The sequence below is a fragment of the Aulonocara sp. 'chitande type north' Nkhata Bay genome, linkage group LG4 (genome assembly GCF_057382095.1).
Source record: "Aulonocara sp. 'chitande type north' Nkhata Bay isolate Kocher_YH1m ecotype deep benthic linkage group LG4, A_spYH_male_GT1.1, whole genome shotgun sequence".
NCBI lineage: Eukaryota > Metazoa > Chordata > Actinopteri > Cichliformes > Cichlidae > Aulonocara > Aulonocara sp. 'chitande type north' Nkhata Bay.
In genome coordinates this window covers 16,536,556-16,557,800 of record NC_141347.1, presented here as the reverse complement: position 1 = coordinate 16,557,800, position 21,245 = coordinate 16,536,556, and the positions used below count along the sequence as shown (strand labels likewise).

Below are 21,245 nucleotides of genomic sequence, written 5' to 3'. Positions count from 1 at the left end.
CGACCCTGTCCGACACACAGCCCTGAGTCCTCACATACTGTGGTCGGTCGGTGAGGTAGTCCAAAATCCAGGTAGTGAGGTGATGGTCCACTCCAGAGTTCTCCAGCTTGTCCTTCAGAACCGAGGGAAGAATAGTGTTGAAGGCACTGGAGAAATCAAAGAACATGATTCTCACAGTGCTTCCAGCGGTCTCCAGGTGAGCGAGGGAACGATGTAGGAGGTGAATGACGGCATCATCCGCTCCAATGCCAGGCTGGTAGGCAAACTGAAGTGGGTCCAGTGATGAGCTTGTTAGGCGCCGAAGCTGAGCCAGGACCAACCGCTCCAGGGTCTTCATCAGGTGGGATGTCAGAGCCACCGGCCTGTAGCTGTTGAGGTCCTTGGGGCGTGAAGTCTTTGGCACTGGTACAACACAGGAGGTTTTCCAGAGCTGTGGGACTCTTCCCAACCTCAGGCTCAGGTTGAAGAGGTGCTCCATCACCCCACACAGTTGGTCCGCGCAGGACCTGACGACCCTCGAGCTGATGCCATCTGGGCCCGCTGCCTTCTTGCCATTAATCCTCCTCAGTTCCCTCCTAACCTGGGTGGTTGAGAGAGACAGGCTGGAGCCTTGTGTTGAGTGTGTATTGGATGCTGTTGTTGGGGGTGGGGAGGAGTGAGCAGGGTGAATAGAGGAGGTGTGAAGTGTCTGAGGTGTCAGAGGTGGAACAGCAGCAGTGGGGGTGGGTGAGTCTGCAGCCGATGTTGTAGACTGTCTCATGGTTGAATCAAATCTGTTGAAGAAATGATTCAGTTCATTTGCCCACCTCACATCCCTCCCAGGCAGAGAGTTCTGCTGTTTGTGGCCTGAGATGGTTCTGAGGCCTCTCCAGACTTCACCAACGTTGTTTTGCTGAAGCTGGTTCTCCATCTTCTGCCTGTAGCTGTCCTTCCCATTCCTTATCAGTCCCCTCAACTCTCTCAACGCATCTTATGATGCGTGAGATAATTGTCCGGTGAACAGGAGACAAAGGCTTGTGAGAAGACATGTTAAAAAGAATACAGCGATGATCAGAGATAAAAATGTCCTCAGAACAAATAGAATCAATATTCAAACCCAAACAAGGTCCAAACAAGGTCCAGTGTGTGTCCTTTGTTATGTGTGGGGCCTGACACATGCTGGGTAAAATGAAAAAAAAATCATAATGTTGATAAAACCTCTGGCAAAGAGGTCGGAGTCATCATCAACATGTAGGTTAAAATCCCCAACTAAAAGCAGTCTGGACAATCTCATAGTAGAGGACAGGAAGTCGCTAAACTCCGATAAAAACAAGCTATTTGGGCCAGGTGGACGATACACCACAGCACAATAAAAAGGATCCTTACGTCCGATTTTAATCAGCTGTAGTTCAAACGAAAGAAAGTGTCCAACTTTCACTGAGTGGCAGGAGAAACGGCCCTGAAATGCCACATCGAGACCTCCTCCACGACCAGATCCCCGAGGCTGGCTGATGACGGAATAGCCGTTCGGGCACAGTTCAATGAGGGGCGAATAGTCCAAGTCCCGCTGCCAGGTCTCAGTTAGAAATAACAAGTCCAGTTTTTTAGAAGATATAAAAATAAAAATTTAAAGTGGTCTTAGGAGGCTCATCACTCTAGTGTGCACCGCCACTGGATCCCCCTGGTTATACACATACATACACGCACAGTATTGTTGATGCTTGAAGCAGGTGTTCAGTGCGGTTCTAATAACTCCCTTTACTACACTCCAACTCCTTTATACACAGCATGTTATAACAACTAGCTATTGCGTAAGCTAGCTATTGTGACAAATACAAGCGTGTGGTCACAATTAACCCAACAAATTTTCATGATTTCTTAACCCTCTGGGTCCAAAATATAATTGGCCATTTTTGAAGACTTTTGATATTACCTTTGTAGTTCACCTTTATTTTCATTATTTACATCACATTATTTACTCACATGTCTGAAGCTACAGTTATTTTTTTCATCTGTATTAACACAATTCATCTGAAATCACATAAAAACAAAACATATAGTTATAGTAGGTATATTTGTTTTTACTGTAAAAAGCACAGGTATGTTTAGTTAATTATCTTCATAACCATGAAATGCATATAGAAATTGTAAATGTAAGAAAACCTATGCACAAATTTGTAAACAAATATATACAATTATTTATCTAAAAATGCAGACAATGCATCCGGTGTTTTTTTTAGTACAACCATTTAAACCTAATACTAAAAGAAAAATTAGAGAACGATCAGGTTTCACAGTAAGGTGCCCAACAAATTATTTGTGCCAGTGAAAAAAAATGTTTATCTGCCACAAGACAGGAGAACAGCACAGGTATAAAACCTGCAGACCTGATAGCAGGAGTTGTATCACTCGTCCTGTTTTCCACCTGCGATCTGCCTTTGTGACATTCACTAGTGCCCGCACTGACAGACAAAACAAAACAACAACTACACAACACACTAACTATACACTCCACACTAAACGTCACAAATCTCTCACAACTCAAAAATCAATCTCTCTCTCTCTCTCGATCAAAAACAATGAAATCACATGTCAAATCAATAATGTTTCTCTGCTTCACCATCCTCAGTTTGGATAAGAAATTTCATAGAACAAATTTGGACAAATGTAATGATAACTGTGAAATTTGAGTTCCATTTATCAAATGGTTTGTTTGTTTGTTTTGGAAAAACAGTCCATCCACCCACTTTTGACAAGTTAAAATATTTAAGAAAATTCAAACAATCCAACAAAGTCACATACTTGAGTACATGCTAATATAAATTGCACAGAACACATTTATTTTTATAATTTATTATAATAATTATAATTTTTTGATTATATAACTATAATTTTTTGCAAATTGCAGATGATTTAAAATAAAATTTGATGATTTGAGAAGGACTGACTCAGGTCTTAAAACAAAAGGACATAGTTAACAAAATTATTTTCTGACTTATAGTTAGAGTACCATCTAGAAAGCAATAACATACCATAACATTTTGTGCAAATTTGAGCAAAAAGTGCACTAATAACTTCATTATTTGACATGGAATAAAACTGTTATTTTTTCTATGATAGCTGCTGTTTTTTAGTTAAAACAAGGGGCACTGCAATCATGTATGAGGTGAGTATAAAGTGCATGAATACTGGAATCATAAATGCATTCATACAGGACCTTTCAAATGTTACAAAAGAAAAAATGAAACTATTTAATTTTACAGTTTAATAAAGTTCAGAAGCTAAAGGTGCAGAAATGTAAAGTACAGTAAAGTAGTATATCAATCGAATGAACACATAAAAAATTGAGGTATACGAAACAGCATTTTTACATTTTTCGGAAACACAGGAAGCCCATACACATGCACACCTACACACATATAAGTGTAAAGCACTACACTTAAGTCAGTGCTGACAATACTTACTGCCACAAATGCAACACGTCTTTTTTTTGAAAATGTAATGCATGAGATATGGGACTGTTCAAAACTGTTTTGAAGTCTAGGACAACTAAATATATTTTTATAAGGATGTTGTGTGCAATCTTTGGTGCTTAAAATAATTTTTCTTTCCTTTCATCCAAGTTGTCTAATTACTTTATTTTACAGAGGGAAACTGATCCATTAAAATAAACAGCAAAACCAGGGTGGAGTGGTTCAGTAAATGTTGTGTGCACGGTGTACAAATGGGTAACTGTATCAGGAGAGATTTCAAAAAAGGACAAAATGCCTGCTGGCCAGTCCAGATATACTCCCATGACACCAGCGGAGTTTCTACTTCTAATAAAGTTTACAAATGATTTGTTATGAGCAAAATTGTCCGGATTTTTAAAGCACCAAGACTTTTCATTGTCACCAAAACCATAGTCAGAAGAAGAATAAGAGGAAAACTCAGGCATCCTGTTGATACTTTTATATGCCACTGCAATATCTGCAGAAAAATACTCAACCTCCCAATAATGGCGACCTGTCAGACCTTCTTCACACAGAACCTGATCTTCATGAAATCTTTCCGGATGATCAGGATATGGTTGGTTCTCTGGAACAGCCTCTGCCTTTCTGTTCTCCTCGGTTAAACGAATGCTCACAGATGCTGTGTTTGGGTCAAGTGTCAGGTCACAGGCATCTGTAATCAGTGCAGGAAAAACAGTGAATCATTTGTAACAGCATTATCATGTCAGTGTGGTTTCTGTCTGAGTTTATATTAGCTAAGTTCTGCTCTGTTCTGTTTCATCATAATTACTGAGTTATTATGAGGCTTATCTCTAAATATTCAGGATGTGAAATAAGCGGCGAGCTACAAAATAAAGTCAAAATTATGGTATTGGGGCCACAACTTTAAGAATTACTACCAATTACACACTTGTTCAGATCAGAACAAAACTAGAAGCAACTATTAAACTTAATCAGGTAGATAATTCAAAAAGGTTTTGGTAAACATTTGCATTTACTGTTTAGAAATTACAGCCATTTTTATACAGTCTTCCAGTTTCAGAAGCTCAAAATGAATTAGACAGCCTGACATAATCGGAGAAATAAGAGGGCGGAACCGGCTGTTCAAACCCCCCCAAGGCTGCCCGCTGGAATCGAAGCGATGGGACGAGGCGCGACCTCTCACAACGAACGTAATATGGTCAACACCTTGGAGACGCTTGCATCGGCTGTGAAGGCTCAAAGCAACAACATTGAGCGTATGGGGGGATACATCAGAGAGAGGCCTGCTCAAAATGGGACCCATGAGCGACAGTTGGAAGACATCGCGGAACGGATCACTGCAGCTGTGAGGTCTCAGAATCAAAAGAATGACAACACCATGGAACAGAAGTTTGATACCATCATGGGGAGGCTCGCGGCTCTCCAACGGGAGATCGAGAGGCCAGTGTCGGAGTGTTAGGGCAGCCTGAAAATTCTCCTGGCTGCTCGCATGGAAATTTACAAAATCAATATCGAGATTGCGGACCCCCATAAAGGCGCCAGCTGCAGGCCCAAGGCTGGAGCCGAATAATCACTCCCTGATAACGACTGTGTTACGGCTATTCTTCCCGCCCCATGCAAGGACACCTGGATTGGCTGGAGGACTGTTTACTTAGCCTGATAGGCCGAAGGACACTGTCTCAGCTGAACTATGGACACGCACACACATACACTTACACTGATAAGCACTCACTCATCCCCCCTCCCTTTCCAACGCCTCCGATGCTTGTGCCCTACCGGGGAAGATGGCAGTCAACTGGACCAGCGCAGATATGCTGCAGGACCGGATGCGCTGTCTACACCGGCTCTCTCTTACCCTTTACCCGCCCCTGTTGCTTGTCTTGTGTTTCTATGGTGTATTGATAGTCATGTGCTTTTGTGCTGAGGTGTTTTTTCTGTTATCAAACTGTTCTCCCACTAGGAGCTCAGTCTGAGTGGAGTTTTTTTTCTCCTCCTCTTACCTCATGTAGTGTATTTTCGTTGTTTTCTCCTATCAGCCTACCTTTCTGACATGTCTGCCCAATGTGATGTTTGTGTAAAGTTGGTCAGAAGGTTCCTTTGTAAGTGCGCATGCGCCATTAGCGTGCTGCCTGCTGTAACCCTAATTTCCCTCAGGATTAATAAAGTATTCTGATTCTGATTCTGATGATTCTGATCATTTTAAATGGAAGAATTTTTTTTAATCATTTTAGGATGAAAATTCTCTGCAGTCAGTTGAAACCTAAAGTCTACAAGCCACAGACATCACCAAATGCTGTGCTTACACTTTTGAGATGCCCTGCCAGGCTTTTACTGTAGCCACCTTAAGTTGCTGCTCATTTGCTCAGTTTTGCATCTATAATCTGAAAAGCATAGTGCATTGTTTTCTGGCAATGTCTAATTTGACTTTCCTGTTATTGAGTGTAACCATTGGTTGCACTTTGTTGTAAACCCTGTATTTCCATTTATGAAGGCATCTCTTGATTGTAGAATTACATTACGACTCTCTGCCACTGGTACCTAGTTGGCTTGGCCCATGACGACTTGACTCTGCTTTTAGAGTTTGCAATTTGGCGGTAATACCTGGTACTAGGCCCTTCTATATATAATTTTTAGAAGCCTGACAAAAAGAGAAATGGCTACACGGAAAAAAACACTGTGGTGTCTGACAAAGAGCTGTAGGCCAAGCAGCTTCCCCTCAATGCCCTTCATTATAGTGTTGTGTTTTTGTCACACTCAAATGATGTCTAAAGACTTTCAGCCAATTCAAGTCAACTCAGCCAAGTCAAGTGAAGTTGGTTTTCTTAACTAAGGAAATAATTCTGTCATCATCCACTGTCAGGTGCTGGGTCTGTGACTGAGCATTGTGAGTTATTGTTATATTTTTGTGATTTCTTAGGTATATTGAAGGTATGTTAAGTTCTTGTTGTGGCTGTTGGATTTGAGTTACCTTGTATTTTGTTATTCATTGTTTTTGGTTAAGTCCATCCAGTCAGAAGGTCCTAGGTTGCCTAGTTATAGCTCCTTGTTTATTTAAAATTTGTTGTGTCATCACCTCCTGTGTTAAGTCTCCCTTTTTGGTTAGTGTGTCTTACTTGTCATGTTTCATGTCAGTGTGGTTCATGCTGTCAACATTGTGTCATGTCTGCGTACCGTCATGTTTCCTGGTTATTATGAAGGTCTTGTTTCTATGTTCTATGTGCTTAGTTTCACATCCCCTGTGGTGTCATTATGATTTATTGGGTCAGCTATCTCCTCATGTGTTTCCACTTCCCCTGATCGCCCCTTGTGTGCATTTAGCCTGTGTGTTTCCGTTCAGTCATCCTCAGGTCGTCTGTGTATTTACCCTCCACATCACGTCAGAATTAAACCGTTCACGGTTCTGCTCAGATTATGTTCATGTTTCTGTTCCGTTATTCACAGTTTCTCACATACACCAGTGCAGAATCGTGTTCATTTCACAGTTTCATAGTCAGTCATAGTTTCTTCCAGTTTAGGCTTTAGTTTAGTTTTTTCCCCATTCACTTTTCCTTGCTTTGTGTATCCCTGTAATCAGCCACAAATATAGGCTCGCTTTCTGTTAATCCAAGTTGATTTCCACATCCATTGTTGTCTGGTTTTGGGTTCATCATTCACGCAACACACAGTCAGCTCCCGCTGGCCATGACATCCACTTTAATTGTCTTCTGTGGTCTTTCAAGCATTTTGGTGTTGCTTAGCTGGCTAGTTCATTTATTTCTTTTAAAGTATGAATCAATTTGTCTAATTTGGATATTCCTAAAGTTTTAATATGTTTATTTTATTTTATTTTTTATGGTGGCCTCTTTCACTTGCACTGAAATCTTTTTGGGCCTCATAACTTTCGTTATGGTGAAAAACCATGGCTTTTCTGGTAATTGTCCAATGAGACTCTTAAAACTGGGGGACTAGAAAACTGTCTACTTCATTGTTCATTAAAAATATTTTTTTCTAAAAATTCTTTAACTAAAGTCTGAACTTCAGACATGTGGCAATTCTTCAAAAACTATAAAGAAAAGGAAAATATTTAAATTAAGTGAATGTCTCTATTTAAAAACAAACAAACAAACAAAAAACTCATGATGTGATATTCTAGTATATAGTATATCAGAAATCTGTTCACTATTTTTATTACAAATTATATCAGTAAGGAAGCTGACTAAATATTAACTGATAATTTATGGCAAAGGGGTGGGATTAAATAAGTGTATACTTCTTCCCACTCCCTTTCAACATGTAAATTAATCAGAATGTTTTTTTGTATGTAATTTGTGTAGTATTTTTTGTCTCTCTTATTTTCTTTTCTAAATGTACTTGTATATTGTTCACATGTTGAAATAAATTACCAATCAATCAATCAATCAAAAATACACCGTGATGGTGTACAAAGGCAAATCTGCAAAAACTTTGTCTTTTTCAGACAAATTATAGACTCAACTGTATGCACTGAGGCCCACAACAGGATGCTTTTTCAAGATGCGTATATACTGAAATCCTGATTTGAAAGATATCTCAGGACATCCAAAAATATGCATTTACACTAAAACACATGCAAATCAGAAGAATATAAATGATAGCTGTAAAAAAGCAAAACCACCTGTTTAGCTTTTGCGAGGATTTTTTTATCTGTAAAACATCTGTAAAACTTATCATGAAAACAAAGGTGTCATTGACAACAAATTAGTAGATCCACAAATTATGGATACAGACTCTTTTCAGAGTTAGAGGTACACTTAATGTACTTATTAACATACAGTTCAATGGACTACATTAGGGTGCACTGGTGCACGCTTTGCTTGAGATTCTTTCATATGTTTGACATCCAGCTAAAACCTTGAAAATATGTATACATTTTTAAATCAGCGACATTGCATTGGACAACAAGTAACTCACATTTTAAACAAGGTTTGAGAAATCAGATCTAACAGGCAGATATTTATGAAGGGCAGGCTATAACAGACATGCTCATCAAGGACCGCAGGTGTCTTGGAGCAGAGGAACACATTGGATTGTTGTAATTCTCTTTTGCATATGCAATGCCCATTCACTTCATTAGTTTGATTTGCAGTTGCTTCACTAATATAATTCATTAATGTTTTTGCTTAAACCTAATACTGATATTATGAGGCGCGCACATAATAGCATTGTGTGGTTTTTCTAAAAATGTTTTCTGTTATATTAATTAGGTTTCTTTCTTTGCTTTACCTGGTTTGCAGAGGTGGCTGTTTCCTGTCTGGGCAAAAGGTGTGGCTAAGGCCTTTGAAAACAAAATGCCTACTCAACAGGAACAACCAAGTGCTTATCAGAAACAGGGATGTTTTAGGTTTACTTATGTTATTCTGTGCTTAGTTAGTATGGTTAGGTGTTTGTTTTTGTTTTCACCTGTTGTGTGTAAATGGTTTGGCCAAACCACTATAAAAACTACCCTCCTGTGTTTGTGATTAGGTCAGTTTGTGAGTTAAGTTGGGTTCACTTTGTTTGGTTAAGTTTCTGGAAATTACTTTTTGTAGAGTTATATTTAGTTGACCTCTTTTGTGGGCCTGCTAATTATATTTTTGAACTGTCTTTCTGAACTTTTTTTTGAGGGTTAAAATAAAGAAAACTCATTTTGAAGACATTTTTACCTGTCCTGCCTTGGCTGCTTGGTCCCTCACTCTGGACCATCAGCTTCCACGCTGGGATCTGCTGCACAAATTCTCACTCACCCCAGGGGCAGAACAAAACTTGTAAGCCCTAATCTGTGTCTTCATTTCTCCAAGAGAATTGCCAATCGAAGAAAGGGATCCAACATGAAACTCAAATCAAGGGGTACACTAATTTTCCACAATCACGTTCAGTTGCACAAATAAACTAAAAACTTCCACCAGCCACACTGCTCATAGCCACAGGAGGGAAAATTGACTGCTCTACGCCATTTTGGAAAAGTTCAGAACCTTTATACATAGCATATCACAAGCAGATTCAGTGGGAGATAAATAAAGTAGCCTAGAATAAGCATCTACAATCTAAAGAGACACATAGTTGAGTACATCGCTATTTTCTCTGAACATTTAGATCCATAAAATATTACGTTTCACTAACAACGGACGGGCAAAACTGAGAGTTCTGGAGGGTAGTGCATGCTCTCATTTCACAAGTTGTCCTGCGTTTTCCCAGAAAGACAGACCACACAGTTTAAACCTGTGAAAAAGCTTTTTTAAGAGAAGAAAGATTCACACTATGTTTCTCTAAGTTAAAAACAAATCAAATTTACCTTTCAGAGCAGAGTCTAAAAAAACAACATTAAATAATTTGATTCTGCGTCTATAAAAGTAATTTCTGTTTGTATTAATTCACACTGAAATCTGAAATACTTGCCACGCTTGATAAAACAAAATTAAATAATATATTGCCTGTTAATTACACATCTACGTTTTAAAGATGGCATCAAAGTCAGTATACTGTATTTGTCTTACATTTTGAAATTTAGATCCCAAAAACACTTGGTTTTACACGGACAAGTAAACGTGACAGCTGGGTGGGGGCAGTTGAGGGCACACACGAACACGTGCATAGGTGTCCGGCTTCTCAGGAAACAAATGCTTTTGATGAAAGGACATACTGAAGGTTTAGACTGCGTTTTCTCAGACATAAAGACTACACATGACAGGCAAAGGGCAATAAAAGCTCTCAAAGCAAAACAGGTGAAATAAACAACCACAGAGGACACTTGAGGAAAACACCCTGCTGTTAAAACAAATAAAAATAGTCGCACAAACAAACCCCAAATACAGTAAGATTGCTTCTAACAAAACCAAATAGGTCTTCCACTCCACATAAGGCTTTATTCTCCATTCAGATCGCTGACTAAAAAGCAAATAGGTCTTCCTATAAGGCTCCTCCATAGTGTTAGAATAAAGCGACATTAAATAATTGGTTCCTCCATAGGGATGGGTATCGCCAAACCGGTACTTTTGAAATGGTGCCAGTGCTTAAACGGTGCTCAAACCGGTGCTTAAAGAATGGAGAACAAAAAATTGGTCCAAAAACCTCTCATGTTCAGCTGTTTTTTTGTAAAAAGATAACAATGTTAGCCTTTTCTGCAGCTATGGGGCATATATGGTATCACTCTTGGCTGGAAGCAGTGCTTAAACAATGGAAAAAACAAACTTTGTCCAAAAACCTCTCATGTTTAACTGTTTTCCACTTTTTCTTTGGTCATTTTAGCCTTTTTGGCCAGGGTGAAGGGAGTACCTGCCATCAAACAAGAAGACAGCCGCATGTAACTATGACGGTGTTTGCTAGTTCACCTTACATGCATTAATGTAATAACGTGGTTAGCCTACTCAACGTAAATTACACGCGAACAACATTAAGCGACTCACGCAGAGAAGAACGGCTGCTGCTGCCATCATCATCCGTCATCATTTCTGCTACACTGGCAGGGCTAGGGGCCAGGACTCTCCTCTTCGTGTTTTTGGGTGATGTTGCTAACTCCGGGTCCGATAACAGGCACCACACCCGCAGTAGATGTGCACGGTGTGAGGTCTCGCAGCAAGCTATCAAATACGGCGCATTTCTCGGCTTTTAAAAAAAAACGCTATGCGTCGCCAGGTGTTTCATCGGATTTGAGGTGTTACCTCCTTTGACAGTATCACAGTATCACCTTAAAGCACTTGTTGCATGCTGCTGAGTTTGCATCTTTTGCTGTGAAGTACAGCCAGACTTTTGACCGCTTCGCCTTGGGAATTTTTAATCTGTAGCTCTGGTCTAAAAGAACGTACGTACCTGGGCCCGCCTACTATCCTCGGAAACGTAAAATGATTGGCTAGAATCTAAAGTGTATCACAGCTCAGGAAAAAAAAGCACCGAAATAAAGCACCGAAATGTGCGCTGCTTTTCGGTCTGGTTACTACCGTTTATGTCAGAACCGGTGCCATGATACCGGTACCCATCCCTATTCCTCCATCTATAAAAAGTCATTCCTGCTTGTAAAAATTTACACTGAAAATTAAATTAAATTAATTAAAACACACGCCAGGAGGAGACGGTTCTGGACGGTGCGTGTGCATGCGCATTTACGTGTGCATGAACGTGCATGCATGCATGGGCGCATTCTTCTCCAATCACATCACAGATGTAGAATATCATGAAGAAAAAATATTTTCTTACACTGTCTCAGTAGCTTCAGATCAACCCAACATTCTTCATTGTGGTCCACACTGATGGACAAACAAACATTGTTGATTATGAAAAACAATAAAAGTGAATCAGAAATCAGTATAAAGTGTTATAAAAATATAAAACTGTTCTAAACAGAACAGTTTTTTTTCATACTTGAGATTTTCCAGACTGCAGCACAAATCCTTCTGTTTTTCAGTCAGCAGTTTCACAACTTCTTTGGTGAGGTTATTGAAGCTGAGGTCCAGATCTTTGAGGCTGCAGTGGTCTGAGTTTAGAGCCAAGACCAAAGAATAGCCTCCATCTCCCGTCATTTTACAAAATGACAGCCTACAAAAATCGAACAGCAGATGTGTGTTAAATGATCAGGGCACATTTTCACTTCCTGTCATGGCCTGAGCATAGAGCTGGGCGATATAAGATTTTTTCATATCACGATATGCTTTTTTCATTTCAGGCGATAATGATATATATCACGATATAAGCCAAATAACTATATATGTAAGATTTAAATGTGCTGTTGCTCACAAGTAAAATGTGAAATAATCAGCAGCTTGTTTTGATTTAAATATTTATTTCCCATAATAAGTTCAACAGGGCAGATGTACTTAAAATGAGGCTTCAGTTTAGGCAAAATAAAGGCAAATATTACAAACTACACAAAAGGTAGCCGCTAAAGCATTTCAGTTTCAAAATAGAATAAACAAAACAGACTACTAAATTGTCAGTTCCACTTAGAAACAAAATATTAATTCTAAAAATAAATCTTAGTTTATTTTACAGAAGAAGAGACAAAATTGACTAACTTATATAATATTGCTTTGGAAGCGCTGTCTGAGAGAAATGTTTATGTCCAGGGAGTTGGTAACGAGGATCCATTACCTTAATTAGCTGCTTGAATCCTTCATTTTTGTGTTTTGTTTATTGGTAGCATGTCTTTAGCAAGACAGTAAGCTATGGCACTCGTTATGTTGCTATGTCTCTTAGCTTTTTTCTCATATGGTAAGACACCCCTTTGCCATATGCTTCACAGGGATTCCCCTGGTTGTTTTCGATGACGAATTAGCGCTTTCAGTCAGAGATTGAGCGTGCTCTAGTGGGTGGCACTGCTTCAGGTGATAAAAAAGGTTTGTTGTATTTCCAGACTTTGTGGGAACATGCTTTCGGCACAATTTACAGTGCACATTACTCTGTTTTTTGTCAGATTTCAAATAGCCGAAATACCTCCACACTACGGAACTTCTCTGACCTTTCCTTTCGACAATCTCTCCGGCATTGTTGCCACCGGAGATATGACAGAAAATGCTGTAAAGCTAAGAGCACTGCGCTGCGCTCCAGCAGATTTATGTGATTCAGAGCCAGTCGCCGCGACCAAACGCCATTCACTGCTCTGCCCATCATAGTTGCACCCCAACCTGACAGGGACAGTCTATGGTCAGAGTCCCCCTGGATGATACTGCCCCCAGAGGTACCCCCGCAGCGAGAGCTGTCAGGCTCCTCCATGGCCGAGAGCCGCAATACAGGACTGTGTTATTTTTACACTGTGACCGAGATGTGGGTGAGGGCAGAGCCGCAGAGAGGCAATTCACTGCTGAAAATCCCTCATCATGAGCAGCTCCAAATGTACCACGATATCACCGAGACTATGAGGCCAAGGAGGCGGAGACAGTGTTGAAACTGCACAACTTTCCTCCACTGAAAGACGACGTCACCTTTGTCTCCTGGAAGGAGTTGGGGCTGTCCCCCTCACAAAGAGCGTAAGCTCCCCCAGCTGGGGACAAGGAGAAATGGCAGTGATTTTCTTTTGTTTTTATTTTCTTTCCAGAATGCTTGCCCCAAGGTCTTGGATTCTCAACTTTGACCTGGTGAGCAAGCGGATTGAGGGCCTCCCTTCTCCTCTCTCTATTCTGGCCCCACTCTGTCTCCCTCTCACAGCTACTGCTGCTGCCGCAAAGCAGCTCTTGGCACCTGCTGAGGTTGTGGGTTAGGGGTTCTGGGCAAGCAGAGATTGAATGCTTTTCCCTCCTGCTTTCTGTGGGTGCTTGTCTCTCTTATTTTCTCCAGGGTAGGGCCAAAGAGACCCTTGGTCGGGTCATAGGCTGCATCCATGACCTCAGCCTTCTGAGCATCATCTAAGCCTGACAGGTTTAGACACATGTCTCTCTCACCCGAGACTGCAAGGCCCATTACACGCCCACAACCTTGGACTGCTCTCCTGGAGGAGCGAAGGATGAGATCATTAACCATGCAGATTTCATCCCAGAGGGCTGGATTTAGGGAACCCGAATCCAGCTGACAGCCCATGTCTTCTAGAATTTCTGACTGAGGCTGGTGGGAGCCTCTTGCCATCATGCAGGTTGTGTCCTGCCCCTTCGATATCCTGGGCGGCTGGCCATGGGATACCTAGCAGCCCATTTGCAGACCTTGTATAAATTGCTGTACGCCGGGGGTGCAAATTCTGCCCCATTCAGTGACCTGGACTGCTGGGGAGGGTAGGTGGAGTCATGCTCCTCTTTATCATACATGTCCTCTAGGTTGAGTAGGTCGAAGTTGGCATCACCCTCTCCGTCCTCGCCACCCGACTCGCCCACGTTTTGATCAAGGAAGTCCTCGAACAATGGGGGCATGAGCAGGGACTATTCTTTCATCATGTCCGCCCAGCTCATGGAGGCTCGCCGATGACGGATGTCACTCGTAGCAATAGCAGCCGACAGGTGGGGGTCCAAAATGTTCATTGCTGCTACTCTCAGCCTCCTTTCCAGGACTTTCTCTGGCATAAACGCACAATGGGGGCATCCCTGAGGGTCCACCAGTGAAGCCTGAGCATGCTTGGCACCCATACAGATAATACACATTGTATGAGGGATGCAGCCTCTTTGGCCTTTGGTTCTGACCCCTTGGCGGGGGTAGGAGCCGTAGACATAGTTAGCGGAAAGGGGGTGAGACCAGGCTACACCAGGCTCATCGCAACACATTAGCCTGTTCGTAGTCAGAGCTAGCAGTGGGGATTAAATCCAAGCTAGTCGTAGCGGGAGTCAGGTCATTGTGATATGTTAGCTGCATTCTGCTAGCCAATATCGTTAGCAACTTAATGCTAACCGAACCCTGAGGTTGACTAACAAGCTAATGCTAGTGAGACACTAATACGGTTTGTGGCCTGCTAACAAGTTAAAGCTAGACGGACACTGAAAAGGCTCGCCGTAACGCGTTAGCCTAAGTTACACAAAGTCGGCTACCTTGCTAACTAAAACCAGGAACTGCCTGAACAGATCACCTAACACGATTACAGTTCACCAGAGTGTAACTATAAGTACGCTTCTTTCGAAGGACAACTTAAATTTCACCATAACCCTTACTGGGGAAAAGGTAGTTTAAGATTTAAAAGACATTACAATTGTTGTAATTACGTTAAAATCAGTGTTATTGACTTTAAGATCACAACCTGATTTAAAACAGAATCTAGTATAAAAATTCTTGCCTCTAGAAATAGCTATATGATATTAAGAGAATATGGCCGTGCAGTCTTTCAGTACAACTTTGTCCAGCCACTGGTAGGATTTCTGGATATCAGCCATCTCCTCTATCTGCCGGTGGTACATATTGTGCATGGGCCTGTCCTTCCATGATAGTTCCTCTTTTTCCTCCTCTTTCTTGGGTTTCTGCTGCCTGAGGTATTCACTGAGCATGCGTGACTGGTCAGGGCCATCTTCCTGATGTAGTAATGGATGTTCGTTGTCTCATCCTGGACTGTGGTGCTGACACTCACCAGTCCCCGGCCTCCTTCCTTCCGTGTAGCATACAGCCTCCAGGTGCTAGACTTGAGGTGAAACCGTCCATGGGGAAGAGCTTCCTTGTCTTGATGTCGATGGCTTCTATCTCCTCCATTGGCTAGCTTATTATCCCAGCAGGGTACCTGATCATGGGCAGGTTGTAGGTCTGGATAGCCCGGATCTTGTTCTTACCATCCAGCTGACTCCTCAGGAGTCGGCTACCTTGCTAACTAAAACCAGGAACTGCCTGAATAGATCACCTAAAACGCTATATATATATATATATATATATACACACACACATACATAGATAGATAGATAGATAGATAGATAGATAGATAGATAGATAGATAGATAGATAGATAGATAGATAGATAGATAGATAGATAGATAGATAGATATGTACATATACACACACACACACTATATATATATACATACAATTTTTTGCTATTTTAAACTCAAAAGTAAAAATTCTCAAGTATCTAAATCCTGCTTCAAATGTTTTTTTGATGCAGTGCTTTACCTCAGTACCTCCAGTCTACAGTTTTTGTTCTTCAGTCCATCTGAGAGGATCTTCATTTCCGAGTCTTTAAACTGGGTGTAGTTTAGTTCCAGTTCTCTCAGGTAAAAAGGTTTGGATGTGAATGCTGTCACCAGCATTTTGCAGATTTCCGCAGTCCTATAATGTCGGTTCATTCTTTTGGCACAGAGGATAAAAAACATTAGATTAGATATAAACATAGATTATACTATCCAAGTTTTAGCAAATGTCCTTCTAATCTAAGAAAACAAGACACTAAGTTGTGAATTTTAGTGACTGTGGGGGGAGACACTTTTACATAGAAGATTTTGACTAATTGTTAATCTTTTAAACACTGTTTACAATTAGAGTTACTGTATGGTGTCACCTCACATGTATCCACTTAAATCAGCAAAGGCTGTTTCTCCTCTGCCAAACAGGACCCACTACTGCAGATTAGTGCTCCCATTCTGAGCCAAAGCACTTTACATGAACACAAAATTTATTCATCCCCAGAAAACTTGGTGATCCACAATCTTCTCCTTTAGCTACAGGGAAGAAGAAGCTCTAGTTCTGACCACTGGGTATTTTTAGAAGGCTCAATTCAATTTCACTATCTACACCCAGGCCTGGTTACTTCCGGACCTGTTGAATCAAGACTTCCTTTAACTAGAACCTGTCTGACAAAGTAAAGTAGGCTAAAAGATTTCAAAAAGCAACACATCATACCACGATATCTTAAACTGACCTGAGCTTCTCAAGTTTAGGGCAGCCTAGACCAACAGACAGTACAGAGAACAATGAGTCCTCAAGTATGTCACCACTCAACTCTAGTTCTCTTAGATTTGAGATGACTGATTTTATGGCTGATGCAAAATCTTCCATCTCTCTTTCTGCAAGCCCTTTGCCAGAAAGACTGCAAGACCAAAGGACACAAAATCAAAAGAACTCAGTACAAAATGTTACAAAACAATCATATAAATATGATAATTTTACTAACCTTAGAGCTTCTAGTTTACACTGAGAATTTTTCAGTCCATCAGCCAAGGTTTCTGCACATTTATCCGCCCTACTGCCAAAAGTACTATTCACTATGTGCAGTTCAGTTAACACAGAGTGTGGCATGCAAAGAGCTGAAGAGATAGTTTTATATTCCCAAACACCAACATTTACACCTGAGATTCTGTAGAATTAATAAAAGGACAATTGTTTAAATATCAGATACAGTTTTTAAAAGCATACATTATTTCTTAACTTAATAGAAAATTGTGAACTCAATAAACCCCTTTTCCATCTGCACCCTGACACAGTCCAATATTACGGGATTTCCATAGGGGAAAGGATTTAGTTTTCCCTAATTGAACATTTAAAAAAAAAAAAGATCAATTAGATCTTACAATTTCATTTTACTTATATAGAACCAGTCCACAACAACATACCAAATCAAAATAAGCATTAGATGTTTCAAATATTCCTTTTGTGGCACACAAAATGGTAAAGGCGCTAATTAGCTAACTGTAACACCTCCTGCAGCATGAAAAGAACAATATTTTAAACAGATGATTGATGTCAAAATGCCAGATAAATCAGTTAACATGAATGTATGGATTAAAAAGTTCGGTCCTAGGTAAAACTGCATAGGACAAGGTATTCAGGAACTGAGCGTAAAAGTCACATAGTTGGTATCTGGTTCTGTTCAATAACAATAATTGTAAAAAACAAAACAAAACAACAACATACAATTATAGATAAAGTGCGGTAAACTGAATAACATTCTTGTATAAAGCACCAACTCACCTTGCTTTTCTGCAGTTTCTCACAGCTGGAAGAAGTCTAAAGATACCTTTTCCTGATGGTCTGTATTTCTTGAGATTGAATTCATCCAGAGGTGTGTTTGACATCAGAATCAAGTCAGCCAAAGCTGAACACTCAACAGGAGAGAGCGGTGATTCAGGAAAACAATTTGGTTTCAGATACTTTCGTACTGAATCATGTAGGGAATTGTCTTTCAACTCAGTCAGGCAGTGGACAAGGTTTAGACATCTTTCAGCTGAGCAGTCAAACAAATCTATTTCTAATAGACTTGACCGAATTTCCTCAATATTTGTTGAATGCTCTTCAGTCTGTTTAATCAGGCCTTGAAGCAGGTCTTGTGTTGATTGTAGAGACAAGCCAATAAGGAACCTGAGGAACATGTCCAGTTCTCCGGTCATTCTAGGAGCCGAATTAGCTATTGTAATTTCAATCAGTTCATTCAAAGGTAGATCCACTGGAACTGTTTCCAAGATAGACTTGAGCTCTTCATCAGACCCTTTTAGCATGAAATCCTTGAGACTTTCAGAATCTATTTTTTTGTTTGCAAAACTGTGATATACAAAGAGAGCAGCAAAATACTCTTGAACTGTCAGATGCACAAAGCAGTAAAGTTTCTTTGTTAGGAACACACTCTCTTCTTTGAATATTGCTGTACACAACCCGCAGTAAACTCCAGCTTTCGTTATATCTATGTCATACTTCTTCAGGTCTTCAGTAGTGAATATGATCCGGCCTTTTTCCAGTTGCTCAAAAGCCAACCTGCCTAATTTCAAAATGAACTCTTCATTTGACTTAAAAAGCTCTGCTGTATCAGGCTCTTCCTGCTCTTCCTGGTTGCCATATTTTTCATTAGCTATCATCATCTGAATAAGAAGGAAGTGTGTGTACATCCCAGTAAGAGTTGTGGGTATTTTTTGGTTTTCATCTTTGGTGTTTCCCATTTTACGCATCAAGTACTCAAAAACATCCACAGCAATCCAACAGAAGATAGGTATGTGACACATAATGTACAGGCTCCGTGACATTGTTATGTGTTCAATTATTTTTTCAGCGACTGCTTTGTCCTCAACTCTCTTTCTGAAGTACTCTATTTTTTGTGGATCATCAAATCCTCTGACCTCAGTCCACTGGTCGACATAATTAATAGGGATGCGTCGAACTGCTCCTGGTCTTGAGGTAATCCAAACAAGTGCAGAGCGAAGAAGATGTTTCCTGATAAGGTTGGTCACCAGAGTGTCCACTGAGGACACCTTCGTAGCATCATCCAGTATTGTGGTCGTTTTGAATTTCAGCTGAAGTTGACTTTCATCGAGACCATCAAAGATGAACAAAACTTCACGATCAGCCAAAGCTTTCGCAACTGCTATGGTTTTAAGTTCTGGATGGAATGTTTTCACAAGGTTCTCAAAGCTAATCTGATCATCTTGGACCAAATTTAGCTCCCTAAATGAAAACATAAGGATGAAGTCCAAGTCCTGATTGGCTTTTCCATCTGCCCAGTCAAGGATGAACTTCTTCACAGAGACAGTTTTTCCAATGCCAGCGACCCCCTTTGTCATCACAGTCCTAATTGCTTTCACTTCTTTGTCATCTTTCTCATGTTTAAAGATGTCATTAGAGTTGATTTTTGTACACTCAACAGTTTGATTTCTCGCTTTATCTTCAATCTCCCAGATCTCATGTTGTTTATTGACATGTTCACTCTCTCCTTGTATAATGTGAAGCTCTGTGTAAATTTTATCCAATGATTTTTCATCCTTACGAGACTTCCCAGTGCCTTCCAACTCCCATTGACACTTCTGCCTCAGATATTCTTTGTTCTTTTTGATGACCTCCTTGATGACATCTTCTGCTGTAGGTAAAGAGGAAAACCACCAATTTCAAAATAAAGCATGTGTTTTCTATTATCTTCTATTGTCTAAATAAAATGTGGATATGAGATTTAAAAACCATTGCATTTTGTGTTTATTTGCAGTTTACGCAAATTTGTAACATTATATTAATTGTATTTAATAATTGTACAGTGCACCCGAAAAGTATTCACAGCAGTTCACGTGTTCCACATTTCGTCCTATTCCAAAATAGATACATTTTTTTTTACTTTAAAATAAATTCTACACAGAGAAGGATACATAAAGTGAAAACTGTTTGGTTCACATTCACATGAATGTATTAGAAATTTGGAAAAAAAATTATTGTTTTTTAAGGTGAAAATTGACTTTAATCCATTTTGGATTAAGACTGTAACATGACAAAATGTCAAATGCTGTAAATGCTTTCCCTATGCACTGTATACATAGTTACCAAACAACTGAAACATACTTTCACACGTCTGTGGCTCAATTTCTTTGAGGATTTTGTAGAAGGCAAATTTGACTTCTCTAGTAGTCAGTGAATTGTAGAGCTCCCTCATCTGATCCTGGCTAGTCCCAGCAGCTTTGATTTTGTTGTATATCTCCGGATGGATCATACCCCGCTGTCTCAATTCATCAGCTATAGCCATCACCAAAGTGACGCTTTGAATGAGCTTAGTGCGGTTCTTGTCCACCAAGGCTGCATCTATGAAAAGGTTAAAAAAAATGTAAGACATGTTGTTTAGGACTTTAGAAGACAAATCCATAATCCTGAAACCTGGGAGAAATGAATAATGTTTCCATTACTTTAAACAATGCTTTAACATGAGTGCTGCACACAGATCTCAAGCCCACCCAGCACCATAGATGATTTAAACATTCTGCACAGTTTCAAGGGCAGACATCTCAAGGCACATAATTCCTCTTACTACTCTAACAAACTTTTGTGAAAGAATAGGTTGTTCTGAAACAGTCACTGAACTTTTCACAGACAACTCAGTTTGTAATATTTCTTCCCTCCTAGATATTCCACAATCAACTGTAAGCAGCGGAAGCATTTAGGAACCACAGCAACTTGGATAGCAAGCACAGACTACATAAAGTTACAGAGCAGGATTCCCAAGTGTTGAGACACATAATGTGTAAAAGACACAGACGATCTGCTGACTTGGTAACTGCAAAGCGCCAAAGCTCCTCTGGCATTAAAATCAGCACAAAAACCATCCACCTGGAGCATCCATGGCCGAGCAGCTCCTGAAGGTGTCCCAGTGCTTTTGTCCCTCAAGTGTGGGTATTCGGCGACAGTCTGCAAATGCAACACCGAAGAGAGAGAGACTACACAAATATTTGAAAACCTTGGTAACCAACATCCCTTGAGTTTGCTTTTGCTGTAGCAGAACTAGAGGAAAAATTCAATTGTCCAAGCTTCACACTCATGCAGAGGTTTCATTTTGTTGATACTATAAGTTTTCGGTTGCGCAAAAAGAAAAAGAGCCTTACGTTTTTTGGTTTGTTTGTTTGTTTTTTTGAGCGATGTTTTTAATCGGGAAAGAAACATTGAATCCCTTCACGCTTAGTCTGCCATCACAAAAATCACTTCACACAAACCTGTGTATATTTGCATTTATTGAAAGTT

The 21,245-nt window shown here is 40.2% G+C and overlaps 1 protein-coding gene across 1 annotated transcript; it reads right to left on the bottom strand.

Annotated features, from left to right (window-relative positions):
- Window positions 1-2,889: 2,889 nt before the first annotated feature.
- On the bottom strand, window positions 2,890-20,850 carry LOC147332282 (NACHT, LRR and PYD domains-containing protein 3-like). The gene is made up of 11 exons (XM_086290782.1): window positions 20,838-20,850; window positions 20,079-20,315; window positions 17,739-19,608; window positions 16,942-17,124; window positions 16,690-16,857; window positions 15,953-16,118; window positions 15,415-15,561; window positions 14,052-14,257; window positions 11,805-11,978; window positions 11,640-11,689; window positions 2,890-4,143 (listed from the first exon to the last, which is right to left on the bottom strand). The coding sequence occupies exons 1-11, from the start codon at window positions 20,848-20,850 to the stop codon at window positions 3,611-3,613; spliced, it is 3,747 nt and encodes a 1,248-aa protein (XP_086146908.1). The 3' UTR covers window positions 2,890-3,610.
- Between the last annotated feature and the right edge of the window lie 395 nt (window positions 20,851-21,245).

Excerpts from the sequence above, each read along its gene's own strand:
- LOC147332282 (XM_086290782.1), bottom strand. Across the intron at positions 11,690-11,804 it reads TGCAGTCTGGAAAATCTCAA|TGTGGACCACAATGAAGAAT; the intron begins GTATGAAAAAAA and ends TTTGTCCATCAG. Across the intron at positions 4,144-11,639 it reads TCTGAAGCTACTGAGACAGT|ATGCCTGTGACCTGACACTT; the intron begins GTAAGAAAATAT and ends CACTGATTACAG.